Genomic DNA, 24402 nt, shown 5'->3' on the forward strand with positions numbered 1-24402 from the left:
CTGTACAACATTAATTTAGAAGATATAAAAATGAAAAATATCTCAATTAGCAGTGACACCACAAAAAAGTTAGACTGTTAATTGAGTGAAGCTTGTAATTCCTTAGCAGAGCTGACTAGTAAACCCTCCTTGTAATGCTTTGATAGTAGGTAATAAAAATGTTGTTTAATTAATGCCAGTGTGAGTTCTTTTTGAAGCTTTGGGTTTTACAAAACTGAGTAAATCAAAGAACTGAACCAGAATGCTTCTCTGTGCTGTTAATTTAAGACTGTCACTTCCATTTGAAGTCATGATTTATATTCTTCAATATTGATTACTTGGGATGCATCTGAATGCTGTGTTCAGAAAAAAAATGCAATTAAACCTCACAGTAAGTTAATGCATCCTAGCCTGTGATCTGGTTTTCTAAATTGTCTTGTATCTCAGGCAGAGTGTAGGGACTGGTTCACAAGGAACATTTGTAGAAAACCATACGGTAAAAAGGACCATATATGTTTAAAAGAAATGAATTGTGCTTTGTACCCTCCTCTAATACAAGAAACTGTGTATGTTTCTAAATAGGAGAAGGGAAAGAGGTCAATCTGTTAGCCCATCCAGCTCGGTATACCATTAAAGTATACTAATAATGGTACTCCCAATTCCTGTTGAACCCTTAGGGCTCCTACAATGTAAAGTTTTTGGATACCCTTGGCGAGGGGTCAGGTAACCTGTGGTTGGAAGAAGAATGGGCTGTAAAAAATCTTCAATGAATTTGTCTTGACCTTTCCATTTAAAAAATGTTTTTGTATTTATTATTTTATTTCATGAAATCTATACACCGCTTGATTGCGAAAAGCCTCAAAGCAGTTTGCAGAGAGCAAAATAATCAGTAAACACTTAAACAACTCTTTAAAAAAATTTAAATCAGCAATGAACTAAGAACAGATTAAAACATTATGCATATCAACATTCTACATCTCTGAGTGGGCTCACCTAAACAAACATGTTTTTACCAGGCATCAAGAATAGTACAATGAAGGTGTCTGCCTGATGTCAACAGCCAGGGAATTGTTCCAAAGTGTAGGCACTGCCACACTCAGAGATTGATTTCTTGGAAATGCAGAACCAGTTGGTTGGTTGCTGGCAGTAAATTCCAAACATCCATGGCGGGTATATTAAAAAATATCCCTTTTTTGTTTCATATCTTTTACAAAACCAAAAAAACCCCACACAATTGGGTACACCAGCCTCCATGTATGCATTTTGTTCATGCAAAGCATGATTTCTACAACGAGGGATTGAAAGAAGCTGGGTGGGTGGCAAGAGCATAGTGGCTTCTATTGGCTTCTGCATTGGCTTCATCTACCTGCTCTATGGACAAATGTGTACAGAGGCCTGCAATTTCATCTTCACATTCCATGTACTTTCCACTAAAACTCTCCTTTAAAGCAAACCAATAGAGGGTGAGATCTGCAGGGCAAGATGGTGTGGAATCATCTGAAGGGACAGGATGTTGCTTTTAGTTTAGTACCAAGTGCTGTGGAAGAAAGTTTTCATTGTCTCCACCCAGCACAATGTCTCCTGGAAGGCTTGGTTTTAGCTGCTGTTTTCAGTCACTTGTCTTCCTTCCTAGCAAGTCCTGAGAGGGGTGGAAAAAAGAAAAATGTAATTGTGGTTATCCTAACACAACCTATTGTACTTATCGCTTTCTCTCTGTCTCCAGATGGCAGAAATATTAATCATTAACTTCAAAAACTCAGCAAAGTTTGGAAATCCCCTGGTGGTTAAATATCGAACTTGCTGTGATAAGTAAGGTAACTTTACTAAAGTGCTGCCTCTCTAGGGCACTTCTCTGAACTCCAGGAATTTGTTAGCTGGTTTCATATTGGTATTGATTTTAAGGCAGCTGTCAGAATGTAGTGTGTCTATCAGGAAGAATCATGGAACTTCAGCAATGAAAAACACACGGTATGCCATTTGCTTTTAGAGTTCAGGTCTTAGTTGCTCAACAGTCTAGAAGATTGGCTGGCTTAGTTTAAATAATGCGTTCCAGTATAACCTTATACAGGTTGCCATTTTGAGTTAAGGAGCTTGGAGCTATTAGTATTGGTTCTGTACAAGACAAATGCCCGTGCTTCAACTTGACTAAGGAGTGGGAAAATACTTTATTATATGGTGCCATCAGTGAACATAACACTCTACAGAGATAAAGCACTGGAGAGGTCCCTGCTCTGATGATTTTACAGTCAAGGATTACACATGAGGGAAATGTGGAGAAAGCAATGATAGGGAAAGAAGAGAATGGTCACATATCAAGATGGTGAGGAAAGCTGTACGTAAGTAATAACAGGAAGGAGTTGGGGCAGGAAGAGTAACAGTTGAAGAAAGGCTTTGCAAAAAAAGCAACACAAACATTTAAAAGGCCCCATTGTTTGGGAATGTTAGAAGAATGCTAACATTGTTTGATATATCTTTTTAGGATACCAGCTTTTGTTGGTTTAAAAAATGTGTAAGCATTCAAATATACAGAAATCTTCATTGCCAAATAATTAATTTTTGACAATTATTTCTAAACATATTTACACACACACACACACACACAATTTCTAGACAGGATATTTTTGAACTTTTATACCTGTAGATACTTTAGGTAGACAACTGCCTATTTAACTGTACTGAAGGTATAATGGAAGTATTTGTTTGCTTTGTCTCAGGCTAGAGAGACAAATTATATTATAATTACAATTATAATAATTTTATTAATAATACTCTGAGGCATAGAATTTCTGTTGTTCAAAAGCTTGAATAACTTTTTGATATCACCTATTCTTTTTTTACCTTTCCCCCTATGAATCTGCATAGCAGTAGCTCTTTTGCAATACTATCTTGGAAATCCTCGGATAATTCTTTTTATTCTGAACTATCAATAGCCTGTTTTAGTTGCCTTTTGTGTGGCATTGATGCTTTTCCAAGCCTGGCCTTTCTGAAGTACCCTATCTTTGGAACGACAAGGCAACAAGATTTGTTCATTAGGCTTCTGGCTTTTGTTATATCACCACCAGCAGTACCCTGCATTTACTTACCTGAACTTCAACAAAACTAGTGGGAATAGCCTCTTCATGTGGCAACAAAAAATAAAATAAAAGCAAATTAAAAATAAAAATAGAAGTGTAACATTTCACGAGCAGCTGTAAATTGTAATTTTTGGGGTATATATAGTTCTCTGTTAAAGAAATTGGTAGAGGGAACACTAAAACTTTTCTAGAATAACAATTTTGTGGGTATTAAAAATTTTAATCAATGAACTTCCTTTTTAACATTTAATTTCAGTTCACATTAAAATTGTAACTGCTCTTTAACTTCGAAAAGGCTGAACCGTTTGGAAGTTAATCAAATGCACAAAACTTCTGTTTTCTACCTTTATAACTGACAGAGTAAAGCCAGAAATGATGATTAGAGAGTAGTTTGATCAAGGAGGGAAATTATGATATATCAAAGTAATGATTTTAATGTATTTTTCAGAAGGCTAGATGATCTAGTGGGTAACCAGCTAGCTGGTTGTGTCCTTGCAAAACATTGTCAAGATGTCCTTGATCGAGAATGGACAACAAACTTCGCATGCATAATTGTTATAACTGGTGTTTTAATTTTAGCATCTTTTGTATCTGGCAACTTATGTACATGTAAAAGCTGCTTCAGACTCAAATGTTTTTGTTACCATCTTTTGGACAGGTAATATATTTGTACTAGGAGGCATGAGTGAAGATTGTAGTTTCCCCCCTAATACCAGTTCTTTTCTTTGTCCTACAAACCCGGCTGACACTCTTAAGGGTTCATAGCACTGTTCCAGGGTGTCTTAGTTGTGTTTGGGCTTGCTCTTTTGGTTTGTAGTAGATTAAAAGGGGATATGTCCTTCACTGCTGAGAAAGGTGCAAAATCTGAAGGCTGACTGACATGATCAGTTTTGTCTCCTGGCCCTTCTCCTCAAAGACCCGCCTGTGATGCATCCCCATGAAGGATGTCCTATGGCTGCTACTTTGCAGAAGCGAGGTTCTGCTTCTACAGTAATAGGAATTGTCCTGAGAGAGGAAGAGATAGTGTCCATGGGGGCAGGGAATCTGGAGGCAGGATTGCATAGAGGTAGTTTGACCATGTGAACCAACTTTGTAAACATCTAGGGCCTTACACCTCTAAGTCAAGTGTTCAGTTCTTTGTTGCCTCATTTCAGGCAAGTCACCTGAGTGTGTTCAAAAAGCCTTTCACTAAAAGCTTTATCTGTTTTTAAAGCATCATGGTTTCCAGATTTTAATCACGTCATTTAAACTACCTAGGCTTCTCATGCCACGACCTCATGGTTCTCTTTTATCACCAGAAGTTGAACCCATTTTAGATCAACCTCTGTAGATAAACTTGAAGTTTAAAAGTTGGGAAAACCTCTCTCTCTTTCTTTCCCAACCTCACGGAAATTTTATTTCAGTGATTTCACCAGCATTTAAAATCCAAATGGAAGACCTATATCAAAGGGAAGTTATACAGTAAGAGTCACCAGATTCCAGACAATTAAACTTTATTAGTCTGTCTGAAGCATAAAGTAGTACCTCTTAAAAGAATAGTTTTTCATCTCCTCTCCCTGTTGCTGTTTACTGTTTAGCAGTGTGGGAGAGGCACGACTCTTTTCTTTCAGGAATGCATTTTCCTTAGTCACTGGAGAAATTCTCTAGTATTCTTGGACTACATGTAGCCCACTGCAGGGTGCAACAAAAATTAGTCCCTAAATGTGGTGACTCAAAAGTCACCTGTTCCTCTTAAGCCAGTGATTAAGTACATGTGGCTCCAGAAACATTTTAAGTAGCTCATAGGTGTTTGCTAAAACTGCAAGAATTCTGACTTATTTCATAAAAAATGAGTGTTTCTTATCCTCCTGTATTTCCAGATAGAACTTTGATTCTGTTGTTGTAAAGGTTTAGAAGAAACAGGGCAAATAAACTTAAAATGCACTATTTAACTCTCAGCTTTCTTTACATACATAATGGAAGCAGGTGTTCTGATTTCACATATTCCTATCTACAGATTTAAGGTCCAGTGGTACCTCGGGTTACATACACTTCAGGCTACAGACTCCGCTAACCCAGAAATAGTACCTCAGGTTAAGAACTTTGCTTCAGGATGAGAACAGAAATCGTGCTTGGGCGACGCAGGAGCAGCAGGGGGCCCCATTAGCTAAAGTGGTGTTTCAGGTTAAGAACAGTTTCAGGTTAAAAATGGACCTCCAGAACGAATTAAGTACTTAACCTGAGGTACCACTGTATTGGAGAATAAATGGTGCTGAACCAAGGTGCTCATCTTTTCCTTGTGTGCTGAACTCATTGTAGTCACTTACTTTCTACTGGAGTAAGATTCAAAGTTTGCCATCACAAAAAAATTACATATATGTAAAGTGAGTTTATTTTGAGAAATAATCTCCTGGCAATGTATTGGAGTTTTGCAAAAGCTGAAACTGTTGACAAAGAGGCTGAAGTAGTGGTGGGCACAAAGGATGCTGCCCCCTCCAAAAATAGATTGAGGACTAGAAACTTGCTTTTTTGAATGAAAGCTAAAAGCTGCAAGAGGTCTAGCTCGTTATACCCATGCTGTCCCTAAATGAGTGGTTGCTCATTTCAGCATAATTCCACAAGCCTTTTGTTGAGATGCATCTTTTATCAAACTTCTTGCTGCATAATTAGAAACCACATGTGGGCATGTAATAAATAAGTCTTTCGGTAGGGAGAGTGAGATTAACTTCAGTGCAACTTTTTGTATTTACTTTTTGAAATAAAATAGCAATGAGATCTTTAGCATCTTTTCACAGTGGTTGTTTTGACACTACCAGGTGATTTACTTCTAAGTTGCACTGGATATTTAGATGTTTCAGTGAGCTCACAATGTGGAAAGGGTGATTCAGCACTGGTTGAGCAAGTCCTTCATCAATTAACCTCCTGGAATGAATTTGCACAAGCTGGGCTGGTAGAGGGAGGTAGACTGAAAATGGTAGCTTGCAAACTGAGTTTCTGAAATAAAAGTAAATGGACTGAGTGGTTTGAAAAACTAGCTCTCTCACTTTGAGTCTGCCAGCTGACATGTTAGCAAGACAAATTCATTCAATAAACTCAAGAAATGTGAATCCTTTTTTTGGCCTAAACATTCTAAAGTATGGGAGTGCCATCTTTAGGGAGCTGATATTGTTCAGTCAGTAGTTTGCCCAGAGCAGAGTGCTAGTGGCTCTCAGACTCAGTCCCAGCAATCCTCCACAAGCCAGAAGTTAAATTTTCAGTCCTTCTTGGATATAACAGAAGAATCTGTACCTTCTTCAAATTGCATTTAAAGAAAATCACTCTTAACAACAACCTTGGAGTTTAACAGATAAAAGAGTAGGGTAACAAAGACACTCGGTCGCTTAGAATGTGTTACACTTCCTGGAAAAAGTTTGTAAACAAGCAAACAAACAAGCAAACAAACAAACAAACAAACAAGATGCTATTGAGACCTATCCCAAAACATTATATTGGGATACACTTCTTGTAACGAGACAGAGGCCAGCGGAGGGGGAGTTTGTATGACATATAAAAAATTGGTTCCCAACATGTCTCTATCTCTCTCCCTTGTTCTGAAAATCTGGTTTGTAGGATCCTATGCACCAGTAAGAAACAGCTCACAATGACAGTAAGAAACAGCTCACAATGACAGGACAGGGGAACATTGGGAGAGAGAGAGAGAGAGAGAGAGAGTGTTAATATTTTAAGTGCTCCTTAAAGTATGCCGTTTTCTAATCTCTTAAAACTGAATTCATGGCTTAGTCATTGGGAAAGAGCCAACAAAGATAAATCATGTTGTTTTCAAGAGAAATATTTTAAGCACATTCTTTTCCCTCCTATTGAAACCAGTGGTGTTTAATTTTGGTGGGATGGTGTCCATTAAAGTAAAGCTTCTCTTCTATATTTAAAAGAATAATATAGTTCCAAAATAAAGCATTGTAAAGATAATATGCTATTTTAGTATTGTTCAAATAATGAATATTCCCTGGACCCTGGGAACCCTGCCCTAAGATTAAGGCTTACTGGGAAATGATCTATAATGAAATTAAGAAAATCCTTAAATGGACTTTTGTAAAGAAACCGGAGGCCTTTCTCTTGGGCATGGTTGGCCAAACAATTCCAAAGAAAGATAGAACCTTTTTTATGTATGCAACTACAGCAGCAAGAATCCTCCTGGCAAAGTATTGGAAGACGCAAGAACTACCTACTCTGGAAGAATGGCAGACCAAGGTGACTGAATTTATGGGGTTGGCGGAGATGACCGGCAGAATTCGAGACCAGAGGAGAAAGTCGGTGGAAGAGGACTGGGAAAAATTTAAAATTTATCTTAAGGACGTTTGTAATATTATGGAATGCTAAGATGTCAAGGGATTAGACACAAGGAATTACAGTTGTAAAATTTGAGTTTGATAAACTTTAATAAGAATTATATTTAAGAATTGGATGAAAGAATGCTAAAAAAAATTGATAAAATAAGGATGCAGCGAAGGGGAGGTTTGGGGAAGTCAGGTTATATTTTTTGTTTGTATTTTTGTTTGTTGAAAATTAATAAAAATTATTTTTTAAAAAAACAAATAATGAATATTTTGACTCCATCAACCAAGCAGCTCAAACACTTTACTATCACCATGATGGAGAAATGCTACTGTGTCCAGAAACAGCCAGGCTAAGTGAAAGTTCTGGAAACGTAGTCTTCAAGTAAGTGATCAAGTGCTTATCAATATAGAGAGAACCAAACAGAAATCAATCCTGAATTTTACATCTGTCCCTTAAAGTCAGTATAAATTCTGTAGTGCAGAAAGCATATAGACTGCATGACCAAGGACTTTGGATTATGATCCTGGGTTTGCTTTAAAGCACTGATGAGCTGAGTTGCCATCTCATGATACCCTTAGAACTTAGTTTTCCAAACTTAGTTTTTAAAATGTGTATTTTAAGGGAAATAGCTTGGTTAATTTCAGATCCACACCAAATCTGCACCCCACTCTGCTGCCACGAAGTAAGTAGTGGGTAGAGGGAGAAGTTGGCCTTTTCTGGCTCTGATTACAATTCAAGCCTTCAAAAAATGGGGGAGGAGGCCATGGCCCTGTTGGGAATGCTGCTTGCTTTGGGAGTGCCAATTTCATAGTCCAAACCGGATCATTACAAAGTTCAGCAGTATAATTAATATAAAGCTTCTACTTAGTTGTAAACAAACATGTTTTTATTTGTTGTAGTAACCATTTTGTATGTGTCCCTTGTTGAGGAAATGTATGAATTGAAATCTGGAGACATAATTTAAATGTGTTCCACTCTGCAGATCCATTCTGCAGATGAAAATAATGCAGGTTACGTAGTGTAGTAAGTATGCTGATACAGACTGGTACAATTTCCAGTAGTGTGTCCCCCCTTTATTGAATTGTATCAGATAAAATAAACATACTGCAATATAGGACACAAAGAAGAAGGGACAAAACCTGATTCCCTGCTATAGAAAAGCTTTCCCTTTTAGTTTCCAATACAGTTATGTTCCAAAGGCCTTGCTAAAGAAATATGTTTTTAATTAACAAAGTCAATCAGATTTCATTTGGGAGCTTCACAGATTGGGGAGCCACAGACAGGAACGCCCTGCTCTGTGTCATTGCCCTATGGGCCATGCCCATGGACAGCAACACAAGCTGGGACTCTCTAGTGTTCTTTACAGGCTGGGAGGTGTTGAGGAAGGCATTCATTTCAGTACTGGGTCATCTAGAACTTGGTACATCATCAGTTGGTGAATTTGCTCTTTCCCTTCTCACTGCCCCACATAATAGCTGGACAGCAGTATCTTGCATACCTGAAGGTACCTGAAGGTATCTGAAGAAGTGTGCATGCACACGAAAGCTCATACCTAGAACTAACTTAGTTGGTCTTTAAGGTGCTACTGGAAGGATTTTTTTTATTTTGTCATAACTGGTGAAACATTGTAAACCAGAGTTTCCTTGTTGTAGTCAGTCACATTGTATTCTGTTGCTCTTTCCGGTCATTTCATTGCTAGATTATCTAATGCCGCACTCCCTGCAACCCTTTCAGTTGGGTTCCAAAGTCTTGCAGTGGGAGGGGGGTGGCCTGATTCTCCCCACCATTGCTATCCCAAATAGCATGAACCATCCAATCTGCTGCCATTCAGTACTGATCTTACTGTGAATACACATGAAAGGCCCTGGACTCTGGTATTTTCAGTTACCATGACTTCCCTGCACTGAAACCTGTTGCTATGGTTGTGCCACTGCCTCCTGTTCCCTTGCTGCAGTGTTCAAATGCCCCCTCTAGGATGATCACCCCCCTTTGTTTGTATGCCAGCTAACCTACTCAGTGCAGCTGATACTTTGGTTGCCAAACCACAAAGCAGTGTTTAGGTCTGACTGCATTTCAGTACCGTATTGTCTTTCTTCCCCCATCCCCAAGTCTCTCTGCCCTTGCCTGTTCTCCTCCTTCTGCCTTTGCTTAGGTAATGTCCCCAATGAAGAAAAAATGTCCCCAATGCTTTTAACTTCACAGCAAAGTTAGAACGCTACGCAGGAAGTTAACTGCCTCGAGTCTTTTAAATTTAAGTAACACACACCAAATAATAAGCTGTTGGTTGCGTTTTTTTGTTTTGTTTTGTTTCTGTTTTGTTGGTGTGGGTATTTTTTTTCCCTGCCTGCAAAGAAACATAAACACAGCTCTCATTTCTGGCAGGTTTTTACTGTCAGAGTTTCTCCTATTATATTTATCTTACAATTTGCCAGGGGGTGAAGTTATTAAGTTTTAGCAGCAGCCATCGATCAAGTTCACAAGTTAACACGATAAAGGCTCTGTGCCGCTCCGATCCGGGAAAATGATGATCCTCACTCGGTAATTAACTAAATGAGAAAGTTAAATCTTACTTGAGAGCTGGGAGAGATGCAAGAGAGGTGTTTGTCAGTTTCTCAGTGGAAATTAGAAGCAGTTTTTTTGCAATTCCCTAAGCTGCTGCTCTGTCATATTTTACATAAGCACTGGGAAAACGTCTTGTAATTAGTGCTGTCATGGAGGATTTTTTTTTGCTGAAGGATGTTGGAATAATTCATTAGATTATCAAGAAAGGCTTGTGTCCTGAAATGATTAGCACAGTGAAATTTAAACCATTAACGATAACAAGTTTAGAGCTTGCTGCAGTGCAGAGGCACCCGGGGTATGTCTGTGCCTATTTCAATCATTTCTTATAATTAAACATTATGTCCTCTCCCCCTCCCCTCCCCAATTCTCTTCACTTGGGCCCAACCAAAAATTCTGTTAAGGTGGCTCTGTAAAGATCAGCATGTTTACCAGCAAAGAACAGAGGCAGCTACAGATGAGGAGTGCAGGGGAGGGTTGGATGAATCTGTTCGACCCTGATGCTGACATTGAGGGACGAATACTGCCAAATCTTAATTGGGTCTCAAAGCTAGCACTGGGTGCTGCAGTCGGCTTCCCTGTGGTGGTGGTGATGGTAATAACACTTAGCATTTGCATAGATAGCCGTCCTGCCCTGACATTGTGTAAGAGCCTTACAACACCTGAGTCCCAGGCCTTCTGCTGATCTTCCATATGTGCTGGCAGCAAAAGTCAACTGCATCCATGCAAACAAGCTTGACCTTGCCTAGTTGAACGCTATGGCTACAGAGCAGGGTGGAAAACGGAAGACAAAAGATGAGCGCAAGCAAATAGTATGGAATGGGAAGGTGGGTGAAGGGACCATTGTTCAGTGCTACAGCATATGCTGTGCATATGGCAGGTCCTAAGCTCAATTCTTGGCATCTCCATTTGGAAGAATCGGGGGAAAGATGATGGGAAAGACCTCCATCTGAGACATGGGAGATCCATTGCCAGTCAGAATAGACTGTACTGGACTACTTGGACATATGGTTCAACCTGCTATAAGGCAGCATCATATATTCTGTAGCAAATCCGTACTTTCCCAGGCATGCAAAGCTGAACTGTGTGATGAACGTTTGTTTTTAGGACACACACTAATACATGTTACTATTTGGTTGCCTTGCTGAGAGAGACCTAGAAAAGGTGTTCTTCGTCTGCACGATAAGCTGTGCTAGTCAACAATGTCAGCAACTGAATCTTACCAAATCATAGTGCTCCGTGAGAGAGACCAGATACAAGGGAAGTGTAGACTAGAGTCCCTCAGTGTACTCAGATGTGACTAGTTAAATGGACTACATATAAAGAAGTACATATAAAAAAGTTCCTTCTCCATTGCCTCCCCCGGTGGCCAGAAGTAAATCATTCTCCAGTACAAAAAAACCTCTCAGGGGAAACCTATAGACAGTTGTGCAATATGGGAACAGGTTATTTCCCAGGCTCCGAAGCTCTATGCTGTTGGCAAATGTATACATGTCCTTGTGTTTAACAACCTTTTTATATTGCATAGAGCCCTAGCAAGCTTCTTTGAAATATGTTAATATTTCATTATCTGTGCCCACTTGAAAGCTCCAACAGAATAGTGATTACACAGAATTTCCTTGCTGTGAAAAAGCTTTCTCTCTCTTTCCCTCGCCCTATCATGTTGTATCACAGGTTGCATTCTTATAGATGGCACTATTGACTCTGGGGTTAGAGTTCAAGAGTTCATGACCCAATGTGCCTTGCTTCCCTTGTTGCTATATTGGTCATCCCTGACCATTAGCCATGCTGGCTGGGACTGATGGGAGTTGTACGCCAACAACATCTAGAGGGCACCAAGTTGACTGACCACAGTTTCTTCCTATTAATTTTGTGCTTGCCCAGTGAGGATACTGTGGGTTTGTTGTTATTATTATTTATGGTGTGGATGTAGTCAGGGGTGAACGAAGGTGTCGTGACACCCGGGGTGGGGCATTGCTACATAGGGCGCATGTGCGGCATTGCTACATGCACTGTACATAGCAATTTGCCACCGGCGCCATACGGACAGTGCCGGGATCCCTCCGTTACCGCTACAGCCATGAATGGAGGATCCTCTACATGCGGCTGTAGCGGTGACAGAGGGTTCCCACAGCTATGTACAGCGCATGTGCGGCTCCCTTGGCCTGTAAAGCGAGATGAGCACCACAACCCCAGAGTCATCTGTGACTGGACTTAACTGTCAAGGGTCCTTTACCTTTACCTTTTTACAGCTGTTGGCAACAATTGGGTAAACCTGTTTAGCTCGTGGAAATGCTTCTGCACATCCAACAAAGTTTCAATTCATACTTTTCACTACCCAGGCTGCATTGCAAATGGTGTTTGAAGGTTTCCTGAGTTCAAAAAGCAGCTTTTAATATGGGTCACAGCTTTTCTGAGGAAAGAACCATTGTATCAGAGTGGGAGAAACACACCCTTCTCTGGACCTTGACCAAGGATTGCATCTTTAATGCTTATGATACTGGGACAGAAAATCATTGTGATTTTTATCAATAGGCAAGTCCATTTTAGTTTGGTGATACAACAGGACATTAGATCATATTCCTTCCTCAAACGTTTCAGCATATTGGGTTTATCTTTCTTTATCTTAGCCTTTGCTTCATTGTACATACTGTACGACCACCACAGTAACTGTTTTACCTAAAGGATCTTGTAATAGACAGCTCAGCAGAAACATTGTGTGCCCTCGTTGAGATCAATAGAATGCCCTTGTGTTCAGGACTGTTCAGTTGATCTCCAGAAGACACCACTGAGACACTGAAATAAAGCAAAGCTGCATTTTGTTGAGTTAAATTCTAAGAAGAATATATGACCATGGGAAGATGCTGCTCATAGTCCTAGTAGTTTTTCTCACATCAGAAATTGAAGCGGAAAGAGGTAAGCACTTGGGCTAGGTTAGAGAAACCAGTTTTTTTGGAGGTTCTGGAGATGTGTCTATTGAAAAGTGAAGGGAAGTCCATATGGATTACACAGACAGAATGTCCTGAAGCCCCCTTCCCATCCCCACTTCTCTTCCTTCTGCAGTTCTTCTTTCCATACGTTTTCTAATAGCCGTGTTTACATCCTGGGATGGCCCATGTGAGAGAATGGCAGGGCCAGCCACTAGCAGGAGGCAGAGAGTAGTAAAACCTCCATGGCTGTCATCTGACATCCATTGGTAAGGACATAGGGACTCCTCCCCTCAAGCATAACTTAGAGCAACTGTGTATCATTTACACCCTATCACTAGTTGTCACAGCTTTGGAAAATTGTGGAATGAAATATAGGTGGGGAAGGGGCCAGCATTCCTACCTCTGCTCTTTCAAACAGTTAGATGATGATAATGATGATTTATTTATTTATACCCCACTCATCTGGCTGGGTTTCCCCAGTCACTCTGGGTGGCTCCCAATGGAATATTAAAAACACGATCAAACGTTTAAAATTTCCCTAAACAGGAACATCATCTCATTTTCCAGGTGAATGGGCAGACCTGCTTTTACAATCATTAATTTGCCAGTAGCACATATAGTTTGGACTTGACAATCAAGCTTCCCTCTTCTTTCTTTAGTGAGGATGCAGGTGTTCGGTATACCCAATATTGCTGGAGTTATTTTCTCCTTGTGGAATACGGAATAGTTTTTTTAGGATTTTGAGATTGCTAGTCATCAGTGGGTTTCTAAGAAATCACTACTTGATTCTAGGTTTTTGTTGTTTTACTAGACTTCGACAGATGCTTCAAAATATTTTAATTGAATGCTTTAGAACGGGGGGGGGGGGAGCTGTGCTTTTACAGCTTTGTGGAGATTAAAGGACATGCAATGAAGTTTATATGTATAGGAGTAGGGATGTTTTTTGTAGTCATAAAGGGTTATACTGCCTAGAAATTACATAGCATCCTTCCATAAACTAAGTCAGAGAGGGTTGAAATGACTTGCCCAAAGCCACAAACTGAACAGCCTGGAACCAAATGGGATATTTTCAGTTCCAGACTGCCCCCCTCCGGCATGCATACTCACACATACATTCCCTCCCATATAATTATTATTTCCTTCCAACACCTCATTCTCAGTACTGTGCAGCAGAGTATGCTACAATTCAATTGGTGAGTTTGATTTGAAGTCATAGAAGGAAACTGCACATTGGAGTGAGGAAGGAGGAGCAAGAGAAGCACCGGGACAGAAAATGGGGGGGTCTATGGGTGAAGGAAATATATACTCAAAAGAATTTGTTAACAAGGCTCAAATATTGCCACTCTGTGTTAATCCTTACACATGCAAGGCATATCGTGGTTTTTCACTAGTGAACCTGTACTGACTGTTTTGGCTTCTTCACAAGTTCTGTGGAACTGCATGTTGGAAGTAACAGCGCTGCTGTTTCCTGTGGGACTGTGGAGAAGGGCCATAACTCAGTGGTAAAACAACTTGGACAGCTGCTGGAGTCAGTGTGGGCAGTATTGATCTAGATGCATGAATGGCCTGACTCAGTATTAAAGCAGCTGCTTGTGTTCCTATGCTTCTGTTGGCTTACTTGCTTATCCTGGAGGAAAGAAAGTGTTGCCTTCTGGAAGGAGCCCACCACTGCAAAAGAGGTAGGGATGAGTAAAAGTGGCTTGTGAATTTCTCACCTATCCCAACCAACCAAAATTGTAAGGTGCTTAAACATTGTTTAAATCCTAAAAACAGTTCAGACAACTCAACAGAAATGCAAAACCATTCCAGCAGCCTATGAGTCAAAGTCAAACAATTCTCCTTCTGCCTCACACGAAAACTTGAGGGGAGGAGACGTCACTCAAAGAGCTGGTGTCCTTTGCTTCAGGACCTTCAATACATCAGAGAGCACACCTCCATTGCAGCTCTCACTGCCCAGTAGGAGCCCACAGTCACAGAACTGGGCAGTGGTTCCTCTAGAAAAAGAAATTGCCTTGGGGAGAGCAGGGTTAAAGACAGGCTCAGTCCCACCAGGAGACCTCAGGTTGTTGCTGAGACAAACAGCACTCCTTGGGTGAGTTCCAGCCACATCCTGCCACTGTGATTTGTCCAAGGTCCTGACAGGTGGTGTTCTGTCTTGTCTGTTGTGCTCATGCATAGCCGTCTTGATAGTGCTCTCTCAAACTAGGCTTGCCCCACCAGTTGTGACTCCACTCTTCTAGACATGAAGAGCTGACCTTTCCAGTAAGTGCCACTGCTTTGACTTGGCCTTCCTGGGATCACTGAGACATGCTAGGACAGGACAAACTATTCAAAGTAACTACTTAAATAAATAGTATTTGAAAGCCACTGAGAGGTCCAGGAGAATCAAAAGGGTTACACTCCCCTGTCTTCTGACTGTGGTGGTCAAACCAGGTGAAGAAGGCAGTTTCAGTTCCCAAACTGGGTCAAGATCCAAATCCAAAATGGGTCTAGATAATCCAGGAATTTGCTACTATCTGTTAAGATATATCATCTAAAGAGGGAGGAATAGCAACTAGTTGATATTCTGACAAATTATATAGGGTGTCTCCAACCACCACCTTCAAGGCAGTCAAAGCCACTCCCTTTCTCTATTTGGTTAAAAATAGATCAGTGCATTCAGCTGGAATGCACAAGAAATCCACAGATTGTTTTGATGAAACAAAATTGTCTTCATATTTAGTCCACCTTTTACACATGGGAAGGAAATATATCATCTGAAACATGCTGGATTCCTATAATTTCCAGTCATTTAAGGCTGGGGTAGCCAACGTGGTATCCATCAGATGTTGTTGAATTATAAATCCCATCATCCCCAGCCACCATGGCCAATAATGAAAGATGTTGGGATAACTTCATTTGAGCTATCTCTATTTTTATAACTATACAGTGGTACCTCGGGTTACATACGCTTCATGTTACAGACTCCACTAACCCAGAAATAGTGCTTCAGGTTAAGAACTTTGCTTCAGGATAAGAACAGAAATCTTGCTCCGGCGGCGCAGCAGCAGCGGGAGGCCCCATTAGCTAAAGTGGTGCTTCAGGTTAAGAACAGTTTCAGGTTAAGAACGGACCTCCAGAACGAATTAAGTACTTAAACTGAGGTACCACTGTATGTTTTAAATCTATGTAAAATAGTTGCCAGCGTTGTAGATACCCAACACATTAGTATTTCGTTGAGCACTTCAGCCTGGAAACAGTTTAGAGATTCGGGGAATTTGGGGGTTATCATCTCAGGATGTTTGATGGTATAGACTGGTCCTCAGAGGTCACCCTTGCATCCTGATTTGTAACATTGCTGCTTATGCAGATTGGTGATTTGGCTCATTTGTGTTCAGAATTCAAAGACAATGTTTTTTCTGAGAAGGGAGTAGGTAAAAAGGCAGAAGGTAATGATTTTAAAAACATGCTGGATGAAGACAGCCTGCTGTAAGATTGGCTGTGCAGCAAATGAAATGGGAAATGAAATGAGGTCAGGCTTATAAAATACACCATTTATCAACTATCTAAATCTTAATCCAGCGTTTCATTGGTTTTCTCGTCCTGCAAACAACTGAACTGCTGTGAAAACAGCCACAGAATCCCTCCAGGCCAGTGTTCAATAGAGTCCAACCTTCATGCTTTAATGCTAGGCTATCGCCAACAACATTTGTGCATGGAGAAACCCAGCACTTCTACATCAAGGAGCTATGTTTTATCATTTCCATAAAGACTGTTGAGGCCTCAATAGAGAGCGAGAATCCAATTTTGTTTATGATGTTTCTTGGTTTGCCAACCAAATATTTTGCTTGTCGGTCAATTGCTGAAGGAGCATTAGCAATCAATCATAGGTATGATTGTTCTGCATGGCGTAGAATCTGTCTGTGTAGCATACGAATCCTAGTGGTATATGAAAAAATATGTAAGATCTGTTTTCATTCTAACCCTCAATCTGCAAAAAACCCACAAAAAAACAACAACAACCCACATCCTTTATTTTCATATAGTACCGTATATTAGAAAAACAAGAAGTATTTCCAGAAGACTGACATTTTGGCATAAGGGTGAGGCTTCTAGTTATCAGGGTGCAAGTCTTTATGTATAAAGGACACTGAGCTTTGTGTCCATCTATATTCTTTCCACACTCAGCCATGTAAGAGCAATAACTTGGTTCGCCTGATCAAATGCTGCAATTCAGATTAGATCCCAGCAGTTGCACAGGGAATTGTTTGGTCCTATAAGTTTACTCTTCAGTGCAGTGCTTTTACAAGATCAAGATTGGACTATTGGGTTATTTCTTTTTATCACCATGCATAACAGTCTGTAGCAAGTCGCTGCACTATTCTTTAATGGACTATTACAATTATGTCTAATAACAAATGTGCACTATCTAAACTTCTGATGGCCTTAACTTCTTGGAAGTCTTCAAGACATGCACACTTGTCCTCCCTAGATGTGTTTCAGTCTATTGGAAGGAAATGTCTGAGACAACATATGCTAAAGGACCTTTAGTTTGGTAGTGATGGAACAACATGGGACATCATAGGATGTCCTCCATAGCAGCAAGATACTGTTACTTAAATCTAGTTAAATTTGTCAACAAAACATTTGAATTGGCCCTCCTCCTTAAAACTATCATAGAAGAGGTTCATACTTTTTATCCATCCCTGAAATTTGTTTTTGAGGAGCTGGTTTCATGGTGAGTATCTTAACACTATAAAACCAGAAAGTCAAAGCACATAGTTTTATAAAATGTTATTTTTAAAGTTTCACTTCTGTATGTTCATAGTCTTTGAATAAGACATATTTGTTTCATACTCTGCATGATGCTAAACAGCAGCATTGGGGACCTCCCCTTTTGTATCTTATATATTTTTTTCACAATTTTAGTAGCAGTCCAGAATGGACTTTTAAAAAAGGTTTTAGGTGTGAAGCATCAGACAGGCATGTATCAGTACACTAAAGTGGCTGGAAACTGGCAGAAGTTTAGACTATATAACATGTAATTAGGAGCTGGGTGGATTTGTTTGTTCCATCACATGGGTAGGTTTATGTGTAATGTATTGTCTTCTAAGGATGTCAAATTCTCTGCCCTGAAAAATTCAGTGTTGTACATTTTCTTCTCTTCTTCCATAGACAAAACTTGCCAATGGCACTTCAAGCATGATTGTGCCAAAGCAAAGGAAGCTATCTGCAAGCTATGAAAAGGAGAAGGAGCTCTGTATCAAGTATTTTGAGCAGTGGTCAGAGTCCGACCAGGTGGAATTTGTGGAACATCTCATCTCCCAGATGTGTCATTATCAGCACGGGCACATCAACTCATACCTCAAACCTATGTTACAGAGAGACTTCATCACGGCACTACCAGGTAGTCTGAAAAGCTATTGGCATACACACAGACTTTGCAGGCTTCAAAAACGTGTAAAAAGACCTTGACTTCTCATATCTCTCGAACAGCCTTCTTCAGTAGCAGGGTGTTCTGTCCCGGAGTCCTAGAAAGGAGTTGCCATTTGAAGATATGTCACCTATCGTAAAATGTATGCTCTCATGGTTCCCCCCCCCCCCAGGTGCACTTGTTATGTTTGGTTAGTTGCCTTTCATTTACTGGGGGCACACAACAGTTAACAGGATTTGGATCATAGAAATTAGCATGGTCTTGGGGCAGGGGTCATCAAGTTCATGTCATTTCTAAACAGCATATTATTTCCTATGAAACATGTTCAGTTCAGTCTAGAACAGGGGTAGTCAACCTTTTTTATACCTACCACCCACTAATTCATCTTTCTTGATGGTAAAATTTCCTTACTGCCCACCAGTGCTCAATGAAAGAAGGATTCAGGTTGTGCCGTAGAACCCCCTACCGCCCTCCTAGAATCCTGAAATGCCCACTAGTGGGCAGTAGGGACCAGGTTGACAACCCCTAGTCCAGAAGCTCCTGGGTGAGGGAAGTAAAACAGAAGTCCTCCTTGCCATCTAGAAGGGATTCTTCCCACCCTAAATTGTGGTGTAAAAGAAAGATGCTCTATAGAAGGTGGTGGTTGTCATGTTCTGCAGTCACACTGTACCTGCCACATATGCTCATAGGTAAAGTTTTGACATTTCTTCTTTTTTGCCTGGAATTTTGCCCAATTTATTTAGCTTTAACATAGTGAATGATGAAAATCTAAAGCCTTAACATCACAGCTTATACTTAAGTATATTCTTCAATAGCTTTTGGTGTTGGAGAAATAATCTGTATCTATCACTGCCTCACTGTGGCAAATGGAACATTGGGCTGTGGTGAGCCCAAACTTGGGACTAACATGGAGAAGCAAACTGATGTGCCTTCACCTCCCATTTTCAGGTTGGAGGTGGATATTGGAGGCAGAAGCTTATGGGCTTATCTCTGCGCCCAAGGGGTGTTCCAAACTTGGAGCCACTGTTGGACACAGAGGCAGATCAAGTCAGGATGCCTCTGCCTTCAGCTGTGAGATGAAGCGGGAAAGTGGAGGCCCATCAGCTTGTCTCTGTGCCTGAATGTGCTCTGAGCTTTTAGCGCCCAAGGAACACACTGGAAAGCAACCTTCTGTCCTAACAGTGAGCTGTGGGCAAGCAGGAGCTTACTTTCTGCCCCTCCCCAGCTCCAAACTCAGAGCTGAAAAAAGGAGCAGATTCTCTCCTAACATTGTGCTGCATTCGAGATGTAGCAGAAATAAGGGACAGCACCCCACTCCTTTGGAAAAGGTGGTAACAGCAAAGTTTTGTTTGGTCTGTTGAGTATTTCTTTTACTTGCTTAAGTTTGTCTTGTCTGTCAAGTGGAATTATGCTGCTTGGTTTATTTTTCATTTTAGGAAAACTCTGCCCCCACATCTAGGAGTGTCGGGGTTGAAAGAGTTGTCTCTTAGAAATCACATTTCTTTATAAAATTACTTTTCCTGAATTTGTCCTGAGAATATGGAGGGAGGAAAAACCACTTTGATACATGAGAAGCTCATTATCAGGTCTTCTGCTTGTCAGCAGCAAAGTCTTGGTACAGCGTGTCCTCTGTAAATCCTGATCAGAATCATCTGATAGGCATCTCACTCTGCATCGTCTACTTAAATGTAAGACATGTGACCCCAGCCATCCCAAAATGCATTCATGGCTTCCTACGCTTAGCCTCTGTTGTTGACAAATGAAGCTCAGTCTTTGGAGCAGCTGTAACAAGAGCAGGAAATGAAGCATTTGATCTCTCTCTGGATGTTTTTATTTGGAGAGAAAAGTTGCCTGCTATGCTAATCTGGCATGCTTGACTCTTTCCCAAGTGAAACTGGGGGTGGGGGTGGATTTGATCAAGCAACTAAAGTAGCCTTGCAAATTGAACATTAATCTACCCACTCAAAAAACCCAGTAGCTCGTATTCACTAGATGCCACAAGAAATCATGGTTTACCCACAATTCCCATTGATGATCGCTCATGACTTTAGACAGAAGCATCTCTCCAGTTTGAGAGCGAGAGTCTCTCCCTCAAGATCCCACAAGAGCACTTTGGTCTATGTGCATGTATTTTTTAGGTCTTCTCTGTGCTAGCTCTATGATAGGAACTAGCATATATGAAAAGCATTTGTAATGTGGGAGCACTTCTAAGTTCTTGGTTCAATTATAATATAAGCCTTAAGTATCCAGTACTTTCCAATGCATGGCAGAAGGATTGTAGCTCAGTGATAGAGCACATGGGTTGCATACAAAAAGATGCCAAGTTCAGTTCCTGGCATCTCCCAGGTAAGATTCTTCTCTGAACCCCTCCACTGTGAGTTGTAGACAATACTGAATTAGACTGACCCAGTGATGTATATGGCAACTCCCACTGTTCCTAAAACTTTCTAGTCCTGTAGTAGTAGTAATTATTATTATTATTATTATTATTATTATTATTATTATTATTATTATTATTTTATTTATTTCCCCAGCTACTCTGGGCGGCTTCCAACAAAATATTAAAATACATTAGTCTTCCAAACATTAAAAGCTTCACCACCACCACCCCTTTTTGTAAGTGATAATTGGACCTCTTAGGTTCTGTAAGTGGCATATCCAGTCTCCCTTCAATAATAATAATTAATTGCCCCAGACAGACCATTTCTGTCATCCTGTCATTAGTTTCAAGAACTCTAGCAAGTTACTTTCTACTTTTGTCTAGTAAAACTTTGGGTCTACATTTCAGACAACCTCCATCTACTCCAGGTGTGTTTGGAGTAGGGTGCAGGTATGGCTACTCAGGTGCCTTCTTGATCACTATTTTTAGCATAACAGTTGCGTTTTTGCTTCCAGGACTGTGTCTGATCTCCTCATAGAAATTGATTTAAAAATAAATGCTGAGATTTTGACATATGAATTTTGTAAACAGAAAGGCAATTTTTTTTTTGTTGCCCACCCTAATGCATTGCCTGTTTACATGACTGCCCAAAAAAAGAAGTCTTCCTGACAGTCTCCCTTGTGCCTTAAAATAGAAACCAAGTGAAGCTTTATAAGTGAAATCATCTTATTTTAAAGTCCTCTTATTCTTCTGAGGCCACTGCACACACTGAGGTTTAGTGTAAGGTGTTCAGTTAATGGAGGAACCCATCCAGTTCAAGCAGTCAAGGTTGAACCCCGTATTTGCTTATGTGGTATTGACCAGCTTATTACTGTCATGCCCCTTTCCTATTTTAGTCAATGCCATTTTTTATTTATTTTTATTTTAAATGGCAGCTGTGATGAGACTCGCTGGCTGTTCTAACAGCAATGCTGGAAAATGTTAGCAATTTTCACTGTTTTTGCTGCATGTCTTTTACCGGGTAAAATTAATGGCATCAGTAAAACTCTTTATTACTTCCTCTTTTTTGTGCACACTTCTGTGTGTGTGTGTGCGCGCGCACACACACACACACACACACACACACACACACACACATAATGAGTGAGAGAAAGAACACAGGTAACCCTTCAGGCTTCATACTGTATTAGGAACAGATATGCACTTTATTCCTTTCTTCTTTGCATCAAAAAGTAGCTTTCTGAGCTGGTGGAATACAAGAACAGCTGTAGTAGCAAAATGAGAAATGGTCCTAATATAGCAAGATTTGGGGGGGGGTGCGTCATCAAGTGAGAAAAGCCTTCCATTGAACATCCCCCTAGTGCTAAAACTCATAGAAATAGATTGGAAATGGCTTCCAGGATTCTTGATCATCTCTAACGCTTTCCACTTTTATCTTTAATGCTTTGCTGTTTCTTATCCATAAGAAGCTACTGGTTTCAGAACTTCACAGGAGACTATTTTCTGTCCAATCATCCCAGCTCTGCTTTACAGGGAAGGGAATGAGCAACAGTGGGGGTGAAAATGTCTGAGCAGAGATGGGCTTCTCATGAACTCTCCAGTGCTGATTAATTGACTATACTTTTTTCCTTCCAGCTCGCGGCCTGGATCACATCGCTGAGAATATCCTGTCGTACCTGGATGCCAAGTCTTTGTGTGCTGTTGAGCTGGTGTGCAAGGAATGGTACCGAGTGACATCTGATGGCATGCTGTGGAAGAAGCTGATTGAGAGAATGGTCCGGACAGACTCGCTGTGGAGGGGTTTGGCAGAGCGGAGAGGATGGTGAGAGCATCTTTCATGCATCTTTTCCCTTGCTCAGTGAGGGAGTAGGAGTAGGTGCTGGTAATTTACGACTTACAGTGGTATGGTTTTTAAATGGTATGGGGCTGTATTCAATGGAATGCTAAGGAGATCATTCCATCAGTGCAAGAATTTCTACTTCTCTGATGGAACGATCTTCCATCGCCTCCCATCACCTGCTGTTCTGTGGGTTCTCCAGACCCTCCAGAACAGATTTGGGGATGGCATGGGAAAGGTCCCATTGTGCTAACAGGAATCCTTGCACTGACTTAGCCTAGCAAAACAAGTAAATTGAAAACAGCTTTAGGTCATCAGTATGACAGTTCATTTTATTTGAAAATTGAAGACTGCCTTTTAAATTCTACCATTCAGTCTTCATTTTTTTTTTCTGAGGCTGTTTTTTGGGAGTATGTATTATTTCCTAACTTGGGGCAGGTAGGCACTTTCCCTTGATCCGGAAGCAGAATCCAGTAATTTAGTTCTACCTCCAGAGATGACTGGCCAAGCTTAGTAACAGGAACAGGGGATAAGTCCTCTCATATCCGGAATATATATATATTCTGCTGCTCCTCCTTCTTTTCAAGGCAATGGCGGTGGTTGTGGTGGCAGCCCCTCCTCTCCCCCATCAAAATTGTTTTTTCTTTACCAAAAAAGGGAAGGAGAAAAATCCCTAGATGCTGTATGGAGTATTTAGAGCCACTGTGGTGTAGTGATTAGTGTCAGGATAGGACCAGGGAGACAAGCATTCAAAGCCCCACTTAGCCATCGGGCTCACTGGGTGACCTTGGACCAGTCACTGCCTCTAACCTTAACCTACCTTACAAGGTTGTTGTGGGGATTAAGTGAGGAGCAGCAGAACTATGTATGCCACCTTTAGATCCTTGGAGAAAAAGATGGGCTATGAATATAATCACTCAATCAGTCAATAAACCCAATGCCTTTCGGCATATATCAATGTTAGGCCTTCATTGGAGGTTGAAATGTAAAGTCGAAACAAACTGCAGAGCCATCTGATAATAGAAGTCAATTTTTTTTCTTTACTGTCAGGTGATTTGCAATGACTTTAGTCTCTCTCTACACACACACACACACACGGGCTTACATTTTTTTTCTTTGGATGGTGGTTTAGCAGGAGATGTGCTGGAAAAGCCCTCCAACCCCATTTCCTCTCTCTCTGCCTTGCTGTATGAAGGGAAGAGGTGCAAAGCCTTGCTGGGTGGGAGGTAGCAGGGCTGCCAGTTGTAGCTGCCAGTGCCAGATGTGGACCATCAGCCAAGTCCAGAGTCTGGGGTGGTCACTCTGTTTCACCTCAACCCTCCACCAGTGATGGCCCTTCTTTTCGGTGGGTGAACAAGCAACGTAAGTCTGTGTAACATACAGTATCCTTCCCTCCCGTTACTTAGAGCAGTCTTTGATATATTAATTCATTAGACTTTCAGAAGTTTATGTACTCGCTGTACAACTAAAGTAGGTGCATTTTACATGTTATGAATGTGTTAGGTCACTTTTGTTTTCATCAGCAGATTTTCACAATTAGAGACCTGTTTTATCTTTAGCCATAAAGCCAAGAGTACAAACCACTGAGGGCAAGCATGCAGAAATTCAGATAGATTAGTTAATCAGACGGAATAGTTTTTTCTATTATGCAAGACTTTCCCCAAGTCTAGAGCTGCTCTGTTAACATTTCATTAGATGCTTCGCTCTCTTGGGTAATCCCCTTAATACATAATTTTCTATCCAAGGAGCCTCCCTCGTATGTTGTCTGTGAGGAAATGGGTATGAATATTTCATAAACAAGACAAAGGTGACAGCTAAGGCATTTTAGCTGCTATTAAAACAAAAATTAAAAATAAGGCCAGAAACTTGCCAAGTGCAAATTCTATTAAGGGCTTTGGCACTAGAAATATGTTATA

General features: G+C 40.6%; 1 protein-coding gene across 10 annotated transcripts in view; it reads left to right on the forward strand.

The window, feature by feature from the left end:
- The window catches only part of BTRC (beta-transducin repeat containing E3 ubiquitin protein ligase), a 123227-nt gene that overhangs the window by 80352 nt on the left and 18473 nt on the right, over positions 1 to 24402 (forward strand). For all 10 annotated transcript variants that reach the window (XR_014157048.1, XM_081863987.1, XM_081863989.1 and 7 more), the window contains 2 exons: positions 18011 to 18242; positions 22285 to 22471. Coding sequence is in view for 9 of the 10 variants with exons in the window: in XM_081863987.1 (XP_081720113.1) it covers positions 18011 to 18242; positions 22285 to 22471 (419 nt within the window). In the remaining variant the exon portion in view is untranslated. The remainder of the gene's footprint in view (positions 1 to 18010; positions 18243 to 22284; positions 22472 to 24402) is intronic.

Source organism: Podarcis erhardii (assembly GCF_964252035.2).
Source record: "Podarcis erhardii genome assembly, chromosome: 5".
Lineage (NCBI taxonomy): Eukaryota > Metazoa > Chordata > Lepidosauria > Squamata > Lacertidae > Podarcis > Podarcis erhardii.